At 48.7% G+C, this 23,915-nt stretch overlaps 1 protein-coding gene across 17 annotated transcripts in view; it reads left to right on the top strand.

Annotated features, from left to right (window-relative positions):
* Positions 1-23,915, top strand: part of LOC106742530 (CUGBP Elav-like family member 2) — a 575,750-nt gene that overhangs the window by 459,113 nt on the left and 92,722 nt on the right. For all 17 annotated transcript variants that reach the window (XM_014615564.1, XM_014615562.1, XM_014615563.1 and 14 more), the window contains one exon: positions 11,190-11,272. In XM_014615564.1, coding sequence (XP_014471050.1) covers positions 11,190-11,272 — 83 coding nt within the window. The remainder of the gene's footprint in view (positions 1-11,189; positions 11,273-23,915) is intronic.

The raw sequence follows: 23,915 nt of genomic DNA, 5'->3' as shown, positions 1-23,915 counted from the left end.
GATCATCGCGGTCCCGCCGGCCGACCGACCGTCCGCCTTAACGTCTACCCGCACTACTCGCTCGCAGGATCCTTGCAGTAGGCCTCCTCCGCCGCGCCTGTATACGTACGCGCACCCGCACGCGCGTGCGAATTAATATCGCCGAGATTAGTGGGAGCGCCGACTAACTAACTGGCTGCTAGCAATTTGGATTATTCGCTCCGCGCCCGGCCGGCTGGTCATCGTTGCGGGGAGGCCCGCCATTAATCTCCACGGTGGTCGAGAAATCGAAATGTACGCGCGTGGTAGGGGAGACCCTAGATAGCCTTAGGACTATGTTGCCCTTCTTTCGGTATGTATCTTAAGAGAAACAGTGGATACAAAATCACGAAATGATCCTTTCGGAATCATAGATATTTCTGGCTATTAGAAAATTATTGTTATTTTGGTTAATACAGAAGAGAATATATGGTTAACAGGATCGTGGTGGCACTAACGCATGGAAAAAGGCTGTCTCCGTCGTATTGGTATGTCAGTCATAACAACGGTTGTTCGAGAAGTTGTAACTTCGAAATTCTAAATTATAGAACAGCTCCGACCTTCCTCTGTTACGGGAAACGGGAATTCCCGCCTGCCGACCGAACGGCCGACCGGCATTTTCCCAGCTCCGGTTCGTTTCGTATTTGTATTCCTCGAGATGCGCTCGCCGTCGTGTCTCGAGTGCCGTTATGCCGATCGCGACGTTCGAATGCTCGAACGGCACGGACGCGATTGAATCGCCGATCGCGCGGCTCGCAGGACACGGTAAATCTGCGGAGCGACGTTGTTACGGGAAGAATGAAAACTGCGCGCGCCATATCTTTGAAGTGCAAATGATGTTTCCAAACGGCGCGTTATCTGGATAACGCTCGCGGATGTAGCGCAAACTCGCGTCCTCCCGCTTCCTCCAGCGCTGGATGCCGCGAGGAACATATTCCGCTTCCGACTATCTCGCTTTTCGAAAACCGTCGTACCGGAGTTTTCGCCTCTCGAACTGACCGTTTCCTGCGCCGGATAAGAGCTCCGGCGCTGCTTCACGCGCGTTTTCCCGCTCGGGAGCGGCGTTGTTATTTTTCGGAAATCGAGAAGTAAAAGTGACCGTGGCTGTTTCGTAATTCAATCGCCGCCATTCGTCTCAATTATTGCTGTCGTTATGGAATAACGTGGGACGACGACGCACGTTCCGTGTTCCCCTCCCGAGGACTAGGAGGATTCATGCCGGTGATCCTACAAGGGTGCATACGGCAAACGGCAATAAAAGTCCCGATAAAGGTCGGGGAGAAATTGTGACCGCCGTATTTCTTAGATCTCCCAGGCCGACCGCTAAATTAAACTCTCAAACATCCGCAGCGCCGCCTTGGCCATTTCTCAGCGGCGCTCCGGCCTCCACCGCCTTGTCCCAGACATGTTTCGCCGCAACGAGCGTCCGTAAAAAACGTATCCGTGGTTTTATCGAGTCGTTGACTTAATTGAGCGAGAGAGAGAGAGACGCCGAACGTTATCGATACTCTCGGGCAATCGCGAACTTAACGTCCGAACGATCAGAACGATCGACGAGCGGTTTGTCGCGATAAGTCCAGCGACAAATAGGAATCTTATCGGCGTATACACGTAGGCCGTCGAGCACGGCGAGTCGCACGAACAGGCAGACAAGTTCCTTCGAGCGGGAGGGGACCATCGTGCGAGGAAACAGGGTGGAAAGCGGCTCGCCCGAGCGAGCGCGCCGGGAACGGATCCTTGCGAGGGATATTATCCCGTGGGAGGAAGCCATCTTTTACGTGGCCGGAATACCAATGACGCTCGACGAACAGATAAAAGTATATCGCGATACCATCCGGCCAACAAATGCGTATCGGGAGCGTGGAGTTTACATACGTGTATCTATAGGGTGCTTTTAAATTAAGCCACCCGCGCCAGCGGCAGACGTTCCCGATGAAACGCCGCAGATAATCGTTGCAGCCACGGCACGCCCCTCCTCTTCCCGCTTCGTCGCCCTTTTGCCGATATTTCTCATTAAAAGGGACTTATTATACGAATACGTTCGTCGTAATCGCGAGACGCGCGCTTGGCCGCCGGACGGAAATCACACGTAAATATCGTGAATCGAATTCCCATGCTGAATTCTCGCGCGCGCGGCTCTGTTTGGTAGATAAGCGATACGGTCCTCGTGTAACAGAATGCTTCGAGGCTTTCCCTGCACTTTCGTGTGAAAAATGCACTTTCATTGTTATTGACGGAACACGATGGTAAATCGCACGCAATATAATTCGCGGCGTAAGGACGTAGCTTTTCAAATTTACGATTTGATGAGGTATTTATAACAATAACGATAACAATAATAATAAGCACTGTGATAAAAATTTGTTTACCGTGAAAAAAAAAACCCCGCGATAAAGAGTATCCCTTACAATTCGCAATTAATTTTTGATACACCCGTTTCAGTCAAATAACGGAATTTTCTCGATTACACGCTTCATTATTCCCGCGCGCAATTGAGCCTGTAAATTAAATCGTAAACCCTGAATAAATATCATAACTTTGAATTCAACTGTTATTCGCCGTTATATATGCACACGGGAGAGAAACTTCAGAGAGCACCCTGTGCAGATATATATGTGTGTACACACACACATATATATATATATATATATACGCGTACACACACATCTACATACTCGGATATGCACCCTCCCACGTTGCGGCGCGTATGTAATCTCGTGGCAAAAAGAGCCTCGCGTTTCTCGAGCAAATCGGATACACAAAAAGTCCCGTGGGAGTTGTGTCCTCCACACGTACGACTCCGTGAATCCCACGTGACGCACCTGATTGCCCGGATTCGCCCGATTTTGCACCATCCGACCGCAACTGGCATGCAGCTAACGAGCCGAGACGTAATTTGAAATACATCGTGCGAGTTGTCGTTCAAGAGACTGCGATCGACTTGACGCTCTCATACTTATTTCTGTTTAAAAGAATAACGCGATGGATGTAGAAACCCATGTATACTGAAAAACGAATTCGATAATAATTATCAAACATTCAGGTAAATAGCTTCAGTTAAATGATTTGTCTAGTAAGCAAAAAAGGTAAATTTAATTGAAATTATTTAATCAAATTTTTGGTAATTGCTATCAAATCCTTTTTCCAGTGTGCCGCGCACAAACGTAACGAATATTCCTCAAAATAAACAACTGATAAAACTGAAAAAAACATTATAAAATTCCACTGATATGAGAGATAGAGAGAGAGGCGCGCGCGCTGCTCTCCAAATTAAACTACCGACTTCAATTGAATTTCTCCGAAGATAGTTACAGCCATTTGTAATGGCTGCACGACAGGAGAATAATTTTTGAGCCGTACACGGCGCTCACAGCTCGCGTTGTCAGCGCGCGATCGCTCATCCACTCGGAGAGCTGCCAGAGAACTTTCCCGAACTGTTCACTCACTATTCTATTTTCTCGCGATTTTCTTCCGCTTAACTAAGCCCGGTCGCGCGCGCGCGCGCGGCGGTATTTGTATCCGCTCCAGCGTGTCGCTGCGGCGAGACTCGCGCATCGTTCGAAAATATCCGATTCTCTGTCGCTCTCGCGTCCGAGAACGAGCTCCGCGAATTCGCTCGCTGGCGGTTGCATTTCACGGATTGCCGTGAAATCGCGACTCTCGGGTTTATCGCGGTGATCTCCGCCCTGTCCGCCGCCGAGACGTTCCTCTTCTCGGTCAGATAGCTTTCATGAGCGGGAGTACAAGTCAACGGCGGTAACGGCGACTAGATCCGATCGAACCTTAAGTCGGACTATCCGCGATAGTCGGTGCCGATCGCGGCGAACTACCTCCCCTCAGCGCGGAAATCCGGGGGCCGATGCGCGATAGACGAGCGGAGGAACTGCCGTTGTACGCGAAATCGATGCGTGAGCGATTGGGGCAGCGAACCGCGCACGTTCGTCCCGTCTGCCGGCCGAACTCCGCGAGTAAATTCCTCGACGAGCGAGCGCAATCTCGTAACTCAACGTTTCTCGCTCCTCGGATCTTTACGATGATCCGGCCGATCTCAATCTGTCGCGCAACGGCGAGACTAAATGCACGATTCGCGATAAATTCGCGCCGTCGGAGCTTCGTCTCGCCGAGCAACGGCCAAACAGATTGTTACATCGACCGCGCTTAGCCTCGACCTTTTACGGCACGGTCAGTTATCTTCCCGGGATCGTCGGTGCAATCGCTTGGACTCGGGTGAGACGCGGAATTGACTACGAGGAACCTCCGCTACCGGGATAAGAAACAGTTATCTTACGTATTCCGCAACTGTTGGCCACCGTGGGAAACATCTTGGTAGCGATGTCTACGTTTGATCTCCGCTCAAATCAAATCTGAGAACACTCTTGCGGGAGAACACGTTGCGAGGGAGACAGAGAGAGGTCTCCTTCGAATCGAAAGGTCCGCCAAAGGGATCCCCCACCGGCGCCCGTCTTCCATCCCCTTCGACTTCGATCCGAATCGAGTTCGATCGTCCCGGCTCGCAGCTGCAGTTGATTGTGATCGAGCCGAGTTCCTTAGAGACTCGGCTTTGTTCCCGGTCTAATCACAGAATTTACGTTGCTTGATCGGTCAAAGGTAGAGAGCTGCGGTGCACCCTCGCTCGCGCCCACACACCTGAGCCCGAACGGAATGCCGGTATCGCTCCTGCTGTTTGCACCTCGCAGCGACGCCCACTTGATATCAAAGGTCAAGCACCGTAGGCATGGCCGCAAGATAACCGCGGGCATAACTCAGTCTTATCTTCGTTTGTTAAGCCCGATTTACACTCGCCAGCAGCCGGCCCGTCGAGTCTCGGATGCGCCTCGGGCCAGTTTTGCGCTTTGAACGCCACGTTCGGACTTGATGTGCGTACATCGTCGTGTCTACGGGTCTCTGAGACTCAGGAGGCACTTTTTCAGCGTTCTTAATACGTTAAATCAGAGATCTATGGTCTAGGTGTCTCTCACAAAGCAATGAGGAACTTGAACAAAATATATTCAACTTCGGAAAGTCCGCGTTAAATTGCAGTGGACCGAATCTCTTCGAAACTTTCAGTCCTGCTCCTGATTCTCACTCCCTTAAATATCTTTTTTAATGTGATTAGTAATTTAATGAAACATACGCGTCCTTTTACATCTTTTGGACCATTTGCAAACCGCTAGTTTCGTAGTATACGATGCTGTTTGCGCCATGTTTGCGGTAGATCTTTTCGATTGGATAAATCGGTGCGCGACCCTCCTCGCCGTGAACGGTTAGCTCACATATTCCGATCGTCCTGAATCTATGACCCAGTTCCGCGGCTTCCGCCGACCGAAAATTACGTAACAAATGCCCGAGCGAAAATATTCAAAACTCTTCGTATTTTGCTCCTCGGAGTGCGGATAAATTCCGCGAATGGGGATGTTCCCTCGCCGGTCAGCAGCAACATTCTGTCTTTATTTTCGAGCCCGGCCATGTGCACGAGAATACTTCGCGTATTATAAACCGCGCATTCTATCGATAAAACTTACTTTCCGCCCCGAAGCTGGGGCGGGAAAGCTTTTTCTAAAACGACCATGCAGTTCGTCGCTCGACACTGTATTTTCAAGCGCGCATCTTCACATGCGCGCGTGTCTCGATAGCGTCAGAATTCATCGGATTGTTACGTTTGGAATTTAGGACAGTCGCGAACACGGCGAGACAAAACGTCAGTCTCTCTCTCTCTCTCTCGAGTTAACTCGACAGAAACACGTTCCCCGTACCCTCCATTGCTCTGGAAAAATAAACGACGCAACAATCAACGAGACAACGTCAATTTCCCAAAGCTGAAAAGTGATCGCGACAAGCGCGACAAAGCTAAAAATGGAACGTAATTGTGGCAGGGACGAGAACTTGGAGTTTTATCAGCACGTCGAATGGAACTCTTCCAACTCCGTCCGAGCCGTCAGCGAGCGCGCGCGGGAGGGGCCGCAAAAATGTCCGACCGTACCGCTAATGAGAGAACCCGGGAGCTCGGCTGTAATTGGAGATATCCCTATTAGCGACGGACGGCCGGCGATTTTCAAGAGGCGGTTATTGATTCGGATAGCGCCGAAACTAGTTGCGCTCGTTGTCGGGCGCGGAAAGGCACGCCGGCGTTTCCGGCAGAAACGGGCATTAGCTCTCGACCATGTCCGCCGTAGATTTCCCCGCGGACACTAATCACGCGTCGCCATCGGTATTAGCCGCGAACTCACGGGGTCGGTAACGACCCGGCCGGGATCGGTCGTCGGTCTTTGCGACGCGATGCGCAGCTCCGCTTTGCACGTTCTCCTCATTGGAGAAATTTGAAAACAAAAAAAAAATATATATATATATATTTATGAAACACATCTACGCGGAAAAAAGAAATCAACTGTCCATATACCACAAATGAAACGTAGTTATCAGACCTAGGATATTTTCCATTTAACGTCACAAGTCGACGTAAGCATCGTCCTACTTTTGCTGTTGAATATGAAACAAAGGCAAAGTGATGCTTGTGTCGACTTGTGTCACCAAATGGGAAAGCTGTGGGAGTTAAAAACTAGATAGGGGAGCGGAAAAAATTGACAAAATTAACGAAATTTCAGCTGTATCACGTAGACGACCAATTTTCACTCGTGGCAGTTAGTTTTTAAACGTAGGTCCTCTTTTTCGTACACGCGTGAAATATACCTGCGTCGTGTGCCTCCCTCATTCGGGAGAATTTCGGCCGCGAGGTCCGCTTTGCCAAAGCCGTTTTATCTTCAACTTCCGAGCGCGCAAACGATTAACGGACACAGAGGGTGGTTCGGATTTCTCTCTTCGCGACCCTTCATGTCCCGCAGCCCCTCGGCATCGCGGCGCCCTTCGCAACTTTCAGAAATACGTATGGAACTCGCGATGCATAATTCGCACCTCGAACGACGGGCGTTTCACGCGCTGAGGGTCGCGCGAGCATAATCCGGAGTCCAATTAGCGATAATTACGACGTGAATTGGGAATTCCTAATGGCGAGCGTCCCCGTTAGTTCGTTCGTTCGTTCATTCACTCGCTCGCTCGTTCGTTCGCTCGCTCGTCCGGGTTCATCGTGATTTTTGCAAACGGCGTAATTCGAGGCGCAAATTAAATTCGTTCCTCCGCTTGCACGGATGATGGCAACGGCTCGCTTAGAATCGCCGAAAGACTTTTTTGCCGTTCCTTTCTTTTCGTCACAGTGCGCGCTTCTTGGCGTTTCCTTCGACAGCCGCGGGAGCAACGATGATTTCTCGCCGCTGAGCCGTCATAAAACGCCGTAAAACGGAATAATTTCCCGCTCCGGACGCAACTATTCCGATTTATCCCTCGCGCCAAGAGGATTAATGTAGAAATTGGTTAATAATTCGGTGCATTGGTTTACAATCTATACCGTGTTGGCATTAGCGCTAAACCTGCTAACAATGATCGTTTTGTTCGGCGCGATGAATAATTCTCCCCAAATTGCGTGTATTACGTGAACGACATTAAATGAACAGTAATTCGGGTAATCATTTCCCAGCGTTCGCTTTGTCTGAGAATTATAATTCTTCACCCTTCATTTCGTCTTTATCGCGAAATACCGCGAATACACGGGTAAGTGTGGCGATATTTCAGCGCTGATTTCTAACCGATAAACAGAGGAAAAACTGATAAAGACTTCATTTATGCATATTCATCGCGGTAGCCAAGTCTCGCCTCACGGATAATCACTTGTTACTTTTACCGGCTGTGTTGTTCGCAAAGTATCGAATTAATACCTCGCTCTAACAACGTCACCTTCTTTGGCGAAGCGCCGCCGGCGTAAAATGACCGACGAGACTGTTACCGTGGCAAAAACGTGCCGCCGCCCAAACTAGTTCGGCAAATTACACCGGTACGCGACTCGACACGCTCATGGAAACTATCGCCATTCGGTCTGTGTTGCACAGGTGCACTTGGGAATACCTCGGTCGCATTGCCGCACGCGCGGCTTAATAATTTACTTATTAATTATTAATCTCAATTCGCGTGCGGAGCAATCGCGACAATTACCCTGCGTGTCGCGCGGGCTCGCGCGCACGTTAATTAGGCGAACTGTCAAAACTATTCCCTTGCAATTTTTCCCTCTTCGCATTTGCTAGATACTGAAAGGGATACTTGAAAGGAAAAAAGTCATTAAGGGGATGCCGGAGTGCTCGTTTCACCGTAATTTTTCAAACACGCTGTACTCGTTTCTGGTTGCATAGAATTGTAAATCCTTCTGTACGGTGATGGTACATATATTAATATAGCCTGTACTGGTCGACTGGTTATACCGAAAACAAAAAAAGAGTTTAAAATCTGTATTCCTTTTTGCTAGTTTTTATTTCAATATGTCGTCTAGAGCTGTCAACCAAAGATAATATTTGCTCCGTACAAAAGTTCCGCAGGTTATGCGAAGAAAGGAAAACCAGGACGGGGTACAAACTACATTGTAAAATACTGTTCAAATGTTAAAATTAATTCCAGAAGTCTAGTTTAAAAATATAATGTGTCTGAAGATCAGGTGCGAAATTGCCGGTATAGTAGGCTCGGAAGAAGCATCATATAATTTCGGGATCCACCATCAAAGGCGCCGCTGCATTTTGTTTGACGTTATATTAATATGTATGCACACACACTAATGCATTGATTACACGAACGTAACAGCAAAAAGCTTAGTTGGATAAAGTTGGATATGAATCGTTTTCGCTTTCCTCGTGCGCAAGCATACATGTCATATATCCAACGATAATCGATAACGTCATAATGTTGCTAATGACTTTATTATCACTCCCGTTGGAGTTTGGCAGCCACTTCGACGTACGCTTAAATATATGTAAAATAATTCAGTGTGATCGCGCGCTTGCACGAAATAATGCGGAAGTAAGGGGAGAATCGTGGAATGAACCCGGATGAGTCAGAGAAACGTACGCACGCCATCATTCCTCGAGGAGAGGCAATAATTTCAAGAGGTGAAAAGGTATCCTCCTCCGCCGCCTTATGTCTCCAAAATCGGCTGAGAAAAGGGAATAACTCGGCGCACGGGTGTAGCGGGGGCGAGCGGAGGTTGACGTTGGCACCTCGACGAATGAGGTCATTTGTAGACACGAGCATTACAACAGCCCGGTCGGCGAAGGGAGGAGGGCAGTTTGCAGGCGGTGATTTAAAGGTCTATCGAGCGATGATGCCTTAAGATTACTTACTCGCCGGAACATAATTCCCCGGCCCCCGGCTGTGCGTCCTCGCGCCGTAATTTACGGAAACTCGCTGGTAACATGTTAAGAATGTCGTTCCCCTTCGCCGCGGCATGCACGCGAGAAACTTCACCCGCGGAAATAAGACGACCGCGGGGAGAACGGAGACAGGCCCGATTTTGGAAATCTGCAGGCGGCCGAATTAAATATCAATTCACGTTGATTCTTTTACATCATCCGACTAAACACGGGAAGCTAATTTCGCCCGAACCTTCGGGAAAAATTCGACGATTCGTTCTATTTCAAGAGCGAGAAATCGCATTTTTATTTATTGGGAAATTTTATATATCGCGAATCGGGAATGTAACGTGGGTGGTTGTATTGATTCCGAATAATTCGTGACGCGATTGTAACAAAAGCCGGTGACGCAAACGCGTGAAGCGTGAGCTCTCTGAATTTTTGCGAATTTATTCGCGTAATATATTTGATCCGTCTGTATATTTGTGTCTTTTGTGATTTCTTTGTAAAATTATTCCGTTGTCAATGATTTCCCTCTGTCGGCCCGAGCTCTCTCCCGCCCGTAATCTCGAATTACGCGAGGAGGGGATCAAAATGAAATTTTATACGCGACCGTGCCTGGAGCGAACTCCTTTTTCGATTAGGCAAACTTAATACGACGGTTCTAACATTCCGGACCCGCCGTTCGCCGCATGTATCGGGTTGCACGATTCGCAATTATGCATTCATCGCGGTACCATGCGTTATTCAATGCGATATTGAATATCGCGTTACCAAACAAAACATTGCGGAATATCGGGATTTCCTCGAGTAATTGGAAGGCTTGTTACCGAAACTATTACCGCGATCGCATTATAATTACACTCTCTGTGCTCGGGCGCTGCGTTGCAGGTTTATCATAATTTCGCGTACACCGTAAATAGGAAGCCTGTTAATTGAACCTGACCGTTATTTACTGGCGATGCCTCTAACTTCGCGCTCGCGACACCTTAATTATCTACGTTGTATACTTAGCGCACGTCTTGCTTCCGGGCATTTGGGAAAGTCCCTCGTAGCGTTGCGAACGGAAATGACGTGGATGATTTCACGCATTCTTGAGTTGTGGAAACTTCGCAGTTAGAAATTTCTCGGATTTCTAAATTTTTTGCAATTTCTTTTTTAGTTTCGGTCCTAATCCCTCATCGAGGTCGACATATCGCTACCATGTTTCTCCGATATCGTTGAGGAAGCACGCGATATATATTTCGCAGCTTTTTATCTTAACGAGTTCGTGGAAGCGAAACTAGTTAAACCTATGGATTTTAGATTTTACTCTCACATAAATCTTTGACATCTCAATTTTTCCGTAATACCGTACTTTTCCGTCTTCCAGTCTCCACTCGATACTGACCGCGATTTATTGCGAAGCACGTAATTGTCAGGTCTACGAATAAACTAACGGCACGTTAAAGATACTAAAGACGGACAAGGGTCAAGTATACTGTGCTGGTCGAGGAAAGAGCGAGCACTGTCGGGCGGACGCCGTATCGAACTTTTGGCAATTCGTAACTATCGACCGGCTGAAGCTTGGATGGCGTCCAGCCTCGCCAACCAGGGGGGACGGGGGGATACACGGAAGACTCTTGATGAGGTCCCCGAGAGTCGACTCCACTCTTTCCCCTCCGATCCCGCGTCCCTGCCGTATCGAACCTGTCACCGGCGGCGCGAACTCTCCGCGGCCGTTCGTGTCTATCATAGAGTTTCTTGTCGGGCGCCGTGCCGAGTATGATGACCCGGGCTGGTGAAGCCGAACTTTTCGTTCGCTCACTGTCGGAAAGTGGCCGGCGCGCTTCGATAACCCACCGACCCTTCCTCGTTCCCCTCATTTCTCCGGTGGCGAATCGCGAGAATCGACGTGCACGATTAATCGACGCTGTCCGATTAACCGTGACGATTAATTTTCTGTTGCAGGATGTTGCTTCGTGACCTTTTACACCAGGAAAGCGGCGTTGGCGGCGCAAAACGCTCTTCACAACGTCAAAACCTTCAGCGGGGTGAGTCTCTACTCTTCACGATCGATCGCTGAATTTTATTCCGGCGCGTTACGTAATCGCGGCGCGAAAGCGCGCATCACCAATACCACTAGGTTAATTCAATCGGACCGACGACAATGAATACGTTACGAGTGAAAATTCGCCGGGAGTTACGTGAAGACGTAATTGTGATCGCGCTAAGATGTCAGTCTACAGTGAGGTGCAACCGCGACATCGTACGGCCATTAACATAGCGGGACGGCTTCAGGGTGATTATCTTCGAATGGAATGCAAGTTTAGTCATCTCCGGATCACAAATCATGCCCCTTGCTGAATGTATCGGCGTTGTTGCCGATAGAAATGTTTGGATAGCCCCGGCGTACGCTGAGCACTGAATCAATCGGCAGACGCATCCGTTTAGCCGAATAATGAACGTTTACGCGGATAATTATCCGAGTGCCGATGATTGACAGAATAATGAATATTAATACAGTTGATCGGTCGAATAAATTATTCAAATCAACGCGGCGGCTCGATGAATCTTCGACTAATCATCGATACATGCGAATACCTCGCCACGAATGATGATCTGTGTACAGGCTGTATCGTATATTCCGAACGATTGATTTCTTTCTTCATCGCAGATGGAAATATTACAATTTTTTGAGCAATCACGCAGTGACAGAAATTCGAAAAAGCTGAAAAAAGAAAAACACTGATGCTTCGAACACTCGACATTTAATCGCGTGGGCATCCGAAGATCCAACTAGGCGCGCGTTTACCGCGACTTTGCAAGATGGATGCTGAAATTTAACAAAGCATCGAGAGATTAAAAATGACGATTACGGAGGGAAGTATACGCGGGAGAATCGTTCCGTGTACGAATGAAGAGAATTAAACAATCTTCTCGTCCGCGCTAATTGATTTAATTGGAACGAGGATTAGAGAAAATTTCAAATGACGCACTTTTAAGCATTTTACTCTTTCTCCTTCTTATTTTCCATCTCTATCTCACTCTTCCTTTCATTCTTCCTCTCTCTCTCTCTCTCTCTCTCTCTACTCTTTCTCGAATATCCGAGAGCGGGACTCCATTATGAAGCCCTCGATCCTCTTTTCGATTCGAGATAACGCCATCCTCGCCCGCCTGGAAAAATATTCCGTCGGAAAAGCGGCTTTCCTTTCTTCGGGTTTGGCGTCCCGTCGATTACAGGCGGCCGGGGACCGAAGATATCGTTGAAAGTGAGCCCGCACGATAATTACAGTTTCCCTGGAAACTTTCGATGTAATTATGAGACGTCATTACGAGCATTTAACCGAGCAGGCTCGGCGATTTCGCTTCTCTTCTCTCTTCGATTTCTACCCTTCATACGCGCGCGTTTGCTCACTCGCTCGCTCGCTCGCTTATGTCTGAATTTACGAGAATAATTATCATCGATCGAGAGCAAAAAAGGGCGTGCTGAACATGCGACGATCCTGACAAAGCCACATTCCGATCGCCAAAAATACTTGATATTTTAAACGTACGGTGATAAATCGCATCAATTACACAATAAACAATTTTGTATAAACAACGGTTTATTCAAATTCTTGTGTTACTTTAACGTGGGGATATGTCAAAAAATATATAAAAATATGTTAAATTAACTCACTTTGTTAAAGGAATACAAACATTTTAGTGGACTGTTATTTGCACAAAATTTTTTTACTGTGTGTGAACGCTGCTGTTTCCTATTAAATTTTTATTGAATCTTTATTCTCTATTCAATCGTTATATATAGTATTCTGTTAAATCTACAAAAAGTATCCTTTTATTAAAAAAAATAATCAATAATAGAAAAGTTGTCCCCTTAAATACGTGTGTCCTATATGAATTCTACAATCCTCTCTTTCTCTCTCTCTCTCTCTCTCTCTCCCTCTCTCTGGACACGAATATAACTTTTTTTCCACGAAGACGCCTAACGAAGCTTCGCGCGACTTAAAGGATTAAGACTCACGGAACCGTAGGCGCGTACTCGAAGTTTCAAGTCGCACGCTTAAAGTGACTCTCCTGCGCGGTGGCGCGTTAAATTCGCGAATTGTTTAAAGCTGCGCCGTATATATGACGGCGTTGTATTGCGAGGTGCTTTGTTCGGGGAAAGAAAGCTTCATTGATCCGTTGAGCGGCGCGAAACAACGAGCTTTCCTTGCGCATCGTGCGGCGGCAGCATCATCTTGGCGTCGCTTCAGGTATCTCCTCGGGCTCGCGCGGCGCCGCGCTCACGATACGACGGCTGCACTACCATGACATACAAATCACCATGACTCGGGCGATACATCGTTTCCCAGCGGGCGTGCAGCATCCTGAGATATTTCCTTTTTTCTTCGCGTGCAATTTTCGCGCGCGTGACTCTTCCCGAGTCATGTCGCGCGCGCGCGCGCACTCACTTCTTTCCGCGACAATGAGAACCGGCACACCGGCGGGGATTTGCGCGGATATCGAGAATTTTTATTTTGACTTCTCGCGAATCGGCGACCCTGCCGACGAAACTCGCGGAACGAACCGCATAATGGAGACGACGCGCGACGTGGTTTCAGTTCGTTGCTTTCCCGCGTGTGCGATTTGCTGGAATTGTACGTAGTAGTTTGACGCGTCACGCGATTAGGGTTTCGCTACCGGCGGCGACGGTCCGACTTCGGCGCTAACACGAGTCACCGTTGTGTAACACGATGTACTACGGCGAAACAATTATTCGGGACGCTTCGTCCGATCACGGGACGATAAAGCGAAATAAGAAGAGAACGGGAAGGAAACGCGTTGAACGCGCCCACTCTGAGAACGGCTATGAAATTTACGCTGGAAACAATTATTCTCCGTAATGTAGTTCCGACGATGCGCGCGCGCTTGTTCAATTTACCCGATGCCGTACAGAGCGCAGTTACATCGAAAGAAAGAAAGAGAGAGAGAGAGAGAAGAGGAGGAAGACCCTCCTTGCCGGTCAACTCATGAAAACGAGAGCCTCCACTCGACTTCGCCCGCTCTTAAAGAAGGTCGCGTGCCACGGAAGAGGCCGAATCCCGAGATCTCCGACGCCGGCTGTTAATTAAGGGGGTTAAACAGTCGGAAGTCGAGCGGCTGCTCTTCCATCGAGAAGGAGGAGGAGGAGGTGAGCAACGTAGCGGGCAATGCTCGATCAGGGGATGGAGTAGTAGAAAAGAAAGAAGCTTGGCAGCGGCGGGAGGGGGTGGGAGAGTTCCTTCTCTGACGCGGAAAAAGGAAGAGAAGAGGACGCGCTGACAAGGAATTGGAGCGTCCTCGAGCAGCGCATAAAAAAGGGAGGAAAGCATGGGGAGAGGGAGCGAGAGAGAATAGGAAGTACGGGTGGGGGAGGGAAAGGGTGAATTGTAGAACGACGTTTTCGCAATGAAAAGGGTTGACTGAGTATAAGTGGGTAGCTGAAAGGAGCAAGAGTCGAAAGAGAGGGAGGAAGAGAAAGAGGCAGCGGAGGAGGAACCCAGGTGGGTTGCTCGGGAGGTTTGCAAACTCCGAGTGCCGGGGGTGGGAGTAAGGAAGCAAAGGAGAGAGAAGCCGATGTGGGCGGGAAGAGGGTGGTAGATAGGGGGCGAACAGAGGACGGCTTGTGCATTTGAAGGAGTTTAGCTTTTCTCGTATCAGATTTCGTTTCCACGAGTGGCGTTGAGTTGAGAGGTCTGTGTTGGCTTGGAGAAATGACTCGAGAGCTCGGAACCGTTCCTCTTTCCCTCTCTTTCCCTCGCTCACTCTCGCTCCCTTTCTCTCTTCCTCCTCTCACCCCCCGGCTGCTTCAACCACCCTCTCGCAGCCTCCCGGCCGCGCTGAGTGCACCAACGCGTTCCGACGCCAGCCCGGTGCTCCCGGTGCCCAACGGCAGATTTACTACGCGCGTGAAGGGATCCTCCTATTTCCTATTCGCGCGGGGATCGAGTTGCGTCGGTCCGGGACGCGACGATTCGCGGTGTGGAATTGAATTTTTAGATCCTTCTAAAACGCGAAACGCCGAGGCCTCGCGCCACGGTGTCGTAAATCAGCAAGGTGCGAAAGCGACGCTGTACCGAATCCGCCGGTCGACCGTCCCGTCGAAACGAGTGTTCCGAAATAATGTCTGAGGAAAAAAGTTCGCTCTATCGTCCGCGATGCAAAACCCTTCGTCGAGATCCGCGCTTTCGATATTGAATCAGCCGGCATTTCGTGCATCGTCCAAATTCGCTGGAAAAACGTCGCGTGCGACTTTCGCTGCCGTGCGTGCAAATCGACGTCGGCCGGGGAAAGGGGGAAAAAAAGGAGGAATTTATGTCTATAATCGAAACAGCGGAGTATCTCGCGGCGTAACTGCGGCAAGGAAGGGGGAAAAGCGCGTCTGGCTCGCAGCCGCGAAATTGGCGGAAAACCGTGGCGAATTTACAAGCGTGCATACCGCGCTCGCAACAATGCGTAATATTATTAAAGCGCGGCGGGACGAGAGATATTGGAACGTTAGTAGGCGAGGTACAAATGGAAAATGAAACCATTATACGGCGAACGCTTTGGCGCGATCGATGGATGCGCGGAAATGGCGTTACAGAAAATCCCCGCGTAATCGATGCCGCGTTAGCCGTTCTTCTGGAAAATCCGCGTAAGGCTGTGTAATGTGAATTCACAGTTGAAAACGGGAAATATCGCGGTTTGCGACGAGAGGTCTTTTTTTTTTTATCTCTTTTAGATAAAAATATTTAAATCTCGCTTTCACGCGGAAGCCATTTTCCTTAAATGTTTCACGTGATTGTGATATTATTCTAATTACATCGGGCACTTATTCGATCCCCGAGTAATTGCAATTCCTGCAAACATTGAAAAGTAACAAATCACCTCGGAGAGAACCGAGCGAATAAAAGTAAATCCAAACGGCAAAAAGCGGCGCATATTCGAGATCGGACTGGAAAAATGAAAAAGGCGCTCCCCTCCCGTCCCTGATCGATGGACGGAGACGAAAGTAACATTTCCTTTTTCGTACTTCCTTGACGCCGTTCGGTCTCGTCTCCGCGGAGGATTCTAAAATATTCAGGATAATCCTGAAGTCACAGTCGACCGAACATTAACGATCAATATCGGTGGATTGTCCACTGAATTTCAAGATGGACCGACCATGCCGGTTTTGAAAAAGGAGCACGGAGCTGCGAGCGGAACAGAGAGAGAGAGAGAGAGAATAGAGTGGGGAGAAAGAGGGAAATTCGATAAACCGCCATGACACTCGATAATTCACGTTAATAATACGGTCCGCTTGCTCGATCGCACACATGCAGATATATGCATAATGCGTGCACAGCTGTATTGTCGCGATAATGCGATGAGTCACGCCGTGACACTTTCCGCGGGATAACGATAATCGATATAGCCTTTGCGTGAACGTCGCGGTGACTCCGCTCATTTCGCCACAGCCGTCAGCTTTTGACGAAACGATCTTCGGGCACCAATGTCACCTTACGATGCACTTATCGCGTAGCGTACGACAGGTCAGACCGCCTCTCAGTTCCCCCGAGAAAATTTTCCTCGCGATTGCGCTTCCTCCCGCATTTTTTTCCAACGTGCCGCGGAGTACAAACGATTCTATTGCAAATCATACCGTGGTGCGTCGCTCGCGTACGGGATAAAAATTGAACCCTCGGCCTACCGCGTGTAGTAAACCGCGGCTGTAAATTTCAGATAACGAAAAACAAATTCCGCGCATTATTAACGGATATTTAAGCATAAATTATCGCCCCCTCCCCCCAATTTGCATTAATAAACAGCGACAATTTAATCTTCTGCTTTTGATTTATTGACACACCGATTTTAGCGGACATGCAATTTAATGAAGCGCGACTACCACGGCTATTAAATCAGACATTTACCGTACGCAATCGATATATTTCAATCGGAAGGCCGCGACTCACCGCGGTACACAAGCGCGGTACGAGCAAGACAGCCTCGAGTACTGGCGGATGCCCAGCGGGTGGCCAAAAATAAATCACGCCGTGTTGATCGCCGAGCGACAAAGACGCGGACCGAGCTGTCCCACTCTCTATTTGTTTTTCCGTTTGATGCCGCAAATGAAAGGGAGGAACGTGGAATACGATTACACGCGAACGGAACAACCGTCTGACCCATATTGCTGTCTTAAATTACACCGACAGTTGTCAGTTTGTGGATCGGTGCATCCATCATGCATCTCTCCTCACGCCGAGAAGTCGACTTCTATCGGGCAACCGCACTTCCCGGAAGGCATTCGCCAGAGGAACGTACGAATAACCCACGACCCAATTCTGATCAAAATTTACTTCGGACAAGTCCGGGCTTAATTTAGAAAGGACGTCCCTGGGAGAAATGTATGCAGTTGTCTTAGACTCCCATTTAGTTACTGTCTAGTATTAATGCATTTTCATTAATTGTAACAGTACTACGTAGTAGAAGGAGAAGAACTCGGTGAAATTTTATTCAGGGGCATTTTTACACTGAAAAAAGGATTTGGTAAAAAGTACTAAAATTTTGTGAATGTTTTCCGATCAAATATTCGATTGCTGCAACCAAATAATTTAGTTCCGTATGCTAAATATACAATTTATTACGGAACTATATATACAGTATACGGAATTAAATTATTTAGTTGCAGTAATTAAACATTCGGTCGGCAAATATTCATGAAATTTTAATATTTATTGTCATATTCTTTTATCAGTATAGGGTAAAAATATCTATTTTATAAGCAGCAGGCTTGCTTATTGATCAATATTTTTTTGTTCATTTATTGTTCTGTTTTCGGTCAGTAAATAGGTTTAGATTTTACGCAAATTTTTTACGCAAATAACTGCGGGAAAAGCTTTACATCTTGATTGGGGTCCTAAGGAGTTTTACTCCTCAGTTACTAGATAGAAGTTAATAAACTGTCCAGTAACTACTCAAAAGATGTATGAAATTTCTACCAGGGACATTTCGCCTGGAGAATTCGCAGACCACGACAAACTTGCATCGATTAACTGAGTCGAAATTTGATTCCATATTAAATTAATTAGGATACACATCGCGGAACTATCACGGTTGCAGCTGAGTCTGCAACTGAAAAGGAAGCGACGACGATTCCGTCGAACGCGTCCTTTCTGCCGCTGAAAATGCATCGTTCACGCGGCTTTAATTATTTGAAAAACAAAACTAGAAGTCTTACGCCTCGCATAAATTCTGAATGATGACAGTTACCTAATCGCGCGCCACTCGATAATCCAGGCGGAGGCGTGAAAATTGAATCGTAAAATGTGTTAAGCGCCAGAACGAAGATACGTGGGATGCGTAAACGCGAAATGCGCAAAAGTCGTAAACTGAATAATTAACACCCTCGCCTTCCGACTCCACCCATCTCTGCCCATCACGCGTCGCGAAAGAAAGCATGAAGGGAGAGAGAGAGAGACGAAGGAAGCAGGAGAGTCGAAGTTATGGCGGGCGAAGCGCGTATAATTTGTCGCTAATTAAACGGACTGTCATGTTCTTTCTTTCTCTCTCTCTATCTCTCTCTCTTCCTCCTGTCCTCTCGCTTCGCCGCGACATCGTCTTGCCGCGACGCCGGGAGAACGCGATTGTTGGCTCAGAAAAACGGAGTCATCGACCGTCTGGTGTGCGGGCGCGAAGAACCGGAAGCGCTTCCACTTCGCAGAGGCGAACGTCGTAATCGCATAACGACATCGTATGATTCTCCGGAGCGCTAACGAACACCCTCTATATCCACCCCTCGACCTGCCATTACCCTGTGCACGCTGCAGTAACAAAAAATAATGGACGTCATTATCGGTCCGAGATAATGGTCGCGGATGAAGAGAGGAGTGAGGGTGGGAGCGTATGGGGACGGGGGGGAGTAGACGGGGAACAGGGGCGAAACGACGATCGGCGGATGGATGTGAGGAAAAAAGAGAAAGGCCGAGAACGCCCATGCTCGACGACGACGAGGAAGGCGACGACAATCGCTTCGTCCCTGGAATCGTTCGGATTTTTTGCCCGGACTCGAACACGCCGCGAAATTCTCGATTATACGGGGAAAAAGGCGAGAGGATCCGCGATTTTCCGAATTCGAGATGCATTTAGCGGGCGGCGCTGCTTTATCCGTTTATCCGCCGGTGGGCGGCGGGCGCATGCACGGCTGCAGTTGGACGAGTTTTCCGAGACCCTTAGAAAATACGCAGGGGGATCCATCAAGCGAATTAATGTCGGTATGAATGTTCGCGCGCGCCTCGAATCAACGCATGTCGTATCGTGGAATACGAGCGATCCGCTTTCCCAGCGAGGATTTACGCGCCTCGTCAGGTGCCTCGAGTCCGGCGTCATTCCCGACGCAAAATGGGAAGGAATTACGCGTTTAAGAGTTGATTGTCCGTATTTATCACGAAAACCCGACAACGACACGCCCGGCGGAATTGCGAAACGTCGGAGCGCGCGAAGTTTCGCGGCTTGGGCTCTGGTCGGCGGTCTAACGAGTACCGGAAAGAAAAAAGGACGACGGAAGGAAGGGAGCGCGGGAAGAGAGGGAAAGGAGAGAAACGCGGAATACAGCGGGAGAAGAAACACGGAAGAATTCGATTTGCGTCGCGGCGCTCCGCGGCCAGCAACACAGCGGACTGGATTATCGTCGCGAAAACGTCGCGCGCGTGCGGCCGCGGGCTAAATTGCGTCCCATTTCTCAGCAACTTTTTCAATTTGTCGCGACTCGGGCAACTAATTACCGGCCGAAATGACTTTCGCCTCGCCGCGGACGACGACGGCGGCTTTAAGCGTTCACGATGTCGACGAGGATGGCGGGGCGGCTCGCCGGAACGAGCAATTTTTCGAATACGCGATCGTCGGCCTCGGTGTGACGTATTGCGTGACGCGCGGCCACNGGGGGGGGAGAACGGCAAGAGACGGCGGGAAGGAGAAGGAGAACGCGCGAAGCGACAGTTTGATTACGTCTGCTCGGACTCGGCTAGGCCGCGAGCGAATTGGGAGATTTTAACGGTGGTCCGGCGCGACGATTACGCTCGCAAGTGCCGTTATTGTTATCAGCGGAGTCGTTAAGCGCGTGTGCCATTGACGTGTCCGCTTTTCGGAGATTAGCCTCTCGCGATATCGATCCGCTCGGCCGGGACGGTTCGTCGATTGCTCGTTACACTCGCGCGTATCCGAAGAGAAGCCGATCGAGCCCCGATGACGGTGCCGAGAGAAATATCACGCCGGGGAACGAGACAATACGATGTAACTTAGCGCGTTATTCCTCCTCCTTTCATCGCCGCGATGTCCTCCCGGCTTTTTCGCCGCACGACAGCGAGATATCACGAGCCGTCGTGAGATATCGAGATTCGAAAGAAATGACACCGCTACGGTGCGCGAGGTATCCCAGTGACTCGAGAAATGGCATCCTGTACGAGCATTAACTCCGGCGGCGGGGGTGGAGGATGGGGAGGGGACGGGAAAGAGAGGTCTCTCTCGATATCGATGCCGAAAGTTGACACTTTTATCCGTCCCGGTCGTCCATTCCGGTATCGCCATTGATAAATCGCGAGGAGCAAAAATTCCGTCCCATTTCCTCGAGATGATTTTTCATCCTGAGAGATTTGTTGCGCCTGGCATGAGATGAACGTCCGTTCTGTCGCGTCGCGTCTCCACGCCAAGCTGGACCGCGAGATTTCTCCGCGCAAATAGAAAGGAGAGAACCCGGCACTCCCGCTAGGCTTTACGTCACGTAATCTCGGGCGGAGTGACACGAGGACAGCGGGTGCCGGATAAATTTGCTGGAAAGAAATTGGGGAGGAGAAGACGACCGTGAGAAGGGAGAAGTAGACACACATGTCGCCGCGTATGAGAATGAACTGGAAACGCGGGTCAACTTGCGGGGAGTTTAAGGGAAAAGAATTGGCGGGCCGTACGAGCGTCCCCCTCGTAAAGTCCCTTTACGGAAATTAATTTCTCGAAATCGCGAAGTCACATGTTGCAATATACGCTTGACCTTTCAATTTGCTCAAATTCATTCCACTTTGGTGCCTCCTGTATTTACCTTTGTACTTCTACTCCTTTCCGATAGTTCTCTATTAATAGACGGAGGGAGAAAGGATGGAACGGGAGAATAGATATTAGAATAGTATCTGCGAAAAAAGATTCAAGCCACGCTTGGACTGTTGGGGAATTTTTAAACGGATAAATTTCAACGCATCCGGGAAATTTCGTTTCTCTGTTTGCGTTATCGTCGGACGACCGGTGCTAGAATCAACGCACATTTTTTCTCGGATTAAAATGGAAATTGTGCCCCACACGTGAAGTCAAATCCCAGCCCAATTATGGAACTCAACAATTATTTTGGCCGATTGCAGGTATAATCCGACACGATTACTGAATATTGCCGAACACTTCAGATAATTGCATTAGTAATTTATGACCTATCGTAGCGATGTATAATCGCAATAACAATAATCGATAATTTTATTTCCGTTATTCCCGTTCGTTAACGAGCGAAGCGCGCACTTCACCGACGAGTCCTCGACGTCGCTGCCTTCGCAGCGGGAGTTTTTCTTTCTCTCGCGTCTACGGAAACGGCGGCAACGGCACACTCCGCTTTCTTTGTCGGGCGTAGAATTGAATGTAATTTCGTAGAAGATACTCGGCTCCTCCTCCTCGATCGATCTCTTAGTTCGCAACTAGGTCACAACGTTTCCCCGCTGCAGCGCCTCGCGTTACGCACGTGTTACGAACGCGATGCAGGTGTAAACACGCTAATTTAATTGTACACTCGCAGCGAAACAAATAATCACGTTGTAAATCGATTACACATTTATAATTCGCGACTGGATTAGCGCGGGCGAAAAATTGCGACGCGCGGAAAGAGGCACCGACGAGAATTTATTCGCTAATGAAATTCTAATTGACTCTTTCCGATCCAAAAGAGCGGAGGGATTTCATTACGGAGTTATTTAATATTAAAACTGAAAGAATGCAGGCGAAGCTTCGTGCTCGCGGCCGCGCCTGCGAAGTGGATGGCAAAATCTCGCTTTGTCAATTTGTTAGTTTATCCCGAGTGAACACTAATGTAGATTAAAATTAGAGCTTAATCGCTGAGATATTTAGAATCGAAACTTCGAAGTGAAATGGAAGTACGGCCGCATTTTACCGGTATCCGTTCGCTCGCTCGCATAAACACCTCGTCTGATTAAACGTCGTCGGTAAATTATGGAAATTAATCAACGCCGGATATTTATATTTGCCGTTCTCTCGAGTGGGCTTTCGTTCGCAATGACCGCGTAATCCGTAAACCCATGGCTAAATCGAAAAGCGCGCGCATCGTCCATATGGAGGTACATTGCAACTCCGCGATGACAAATGAAACGCTTAAGTTGGATGCAAATGGAAATATACGGGGGATGAAATCGCTTCAGTAGGGGAATTACTTTCGCGTTTATTCGGCGGAAGAAGAGGGGGCGGGAGGGAGGTAGGAGGAAAGAGAGAGGGAGAGGAAGAGAGGGAGTGAGTGAGTGGGTGGAAAGGCGAAAGGGGGAATACCCGAGAGCACAATTCCCGCAAAAATTTGATTCCGAAACAATTAGTCATACGACGATCCGCGAATAATCGATTTGTTCTCGCGACGAGCACACAATCACGACGTGTGTACGTGTACGTCTGTGTGTGTGTGTGTGTATTTACATGCGTACACGGAGTGTATGTGTGTGCGCTCGCGTCCCACCTGGCCGTTGTAACCTCAATCCAATTCCCGAGAGATATTATAACGTGGTATATTACCCCGAGTCGTCGAATATTTCCGACGACGTAGATCGATTCCGGTCGGAGCGACACGAAATAAAGAAATAGTGATCTCCCGTGACACGGTGAGACAAATCTCTCTTCCTACCTGCCAGTCTCGTATGCGGATCGGCTCTCACCCCCGCGTCCTTGACGGGAAACTTTCAATTTCCGAATATATCGCCCCTGGACAGCATCGAGTACGCGCGATACAACAACGTCGGTTTTATTGAGCGCTCTTCCTTGCGCCTGCGAGCGGTCGATTTTTTTCCCCGCGAAAATAGCCCGATCTCTCATAATTTTCTGATCTCACCGCGAATGCTAGATATTCATAAAAAAACTTTTTCGCACTCTCTCTCTCTCGTTCCGTCGATCACTCTTGTCCCCTTCTCCGTTGAATATTTCAAATTTACCTTTGTTGTAACGTGGTTTCGCCGAACGCGAAAGACGATCCACGATTAATTATCCGTTCTCCGTCCGTGCGGTAAGCGGAAAGAAACCGTTTATTTCGTATTATCGTGACATTAATTTTCTCAAATAAATTAAGACGCTGTCGTACGTGGCGTTGCGTGCGTCGTGCGACACGTCGCGTGCAGCGTGATTTATGATGTGTGATACGGCGCGCCTCGAATCGACGGAGTGTACATTCGATAAAACGTCTGTTTGACAAAACGTTCAGTCGACAGATGTCCGTCCGACTGAAACTTTTCAACGAAACGCTCGCCAAGAAGAGCCTTCCTAGCGAAATGTCTCTCATATGATACGGTAACATTACTGTTCTACTTTCAATAAGCAGCGACACTGCCACGTATCGTATTTACTTTCCCGTTCATATTACCCGACTTCGCTATTTGTATCCGTGCACACTCGCGTCCCAACGTCTTCTTCTCG

Source organism: Dinoponera quadriceps, unplaced genomic scaffold (genome assembly GCF_001313825.1).
Source record: "Dinoponera quadriceps isolate SergipeBrazil2010 unplaced genomic scaffold, ASM131382v1 scaffold113, whole genome shotgun sequence".
Lineage (NCBI taxonomy): Eukaryota > Metazoa > Arthropoda > Insecta > Hymenoptera > Formicidae > Dinoponera > Dinoponera quadriceps.
This window is presented reverse-complemented; position numbering and strand designations above follow the sequence as displayed.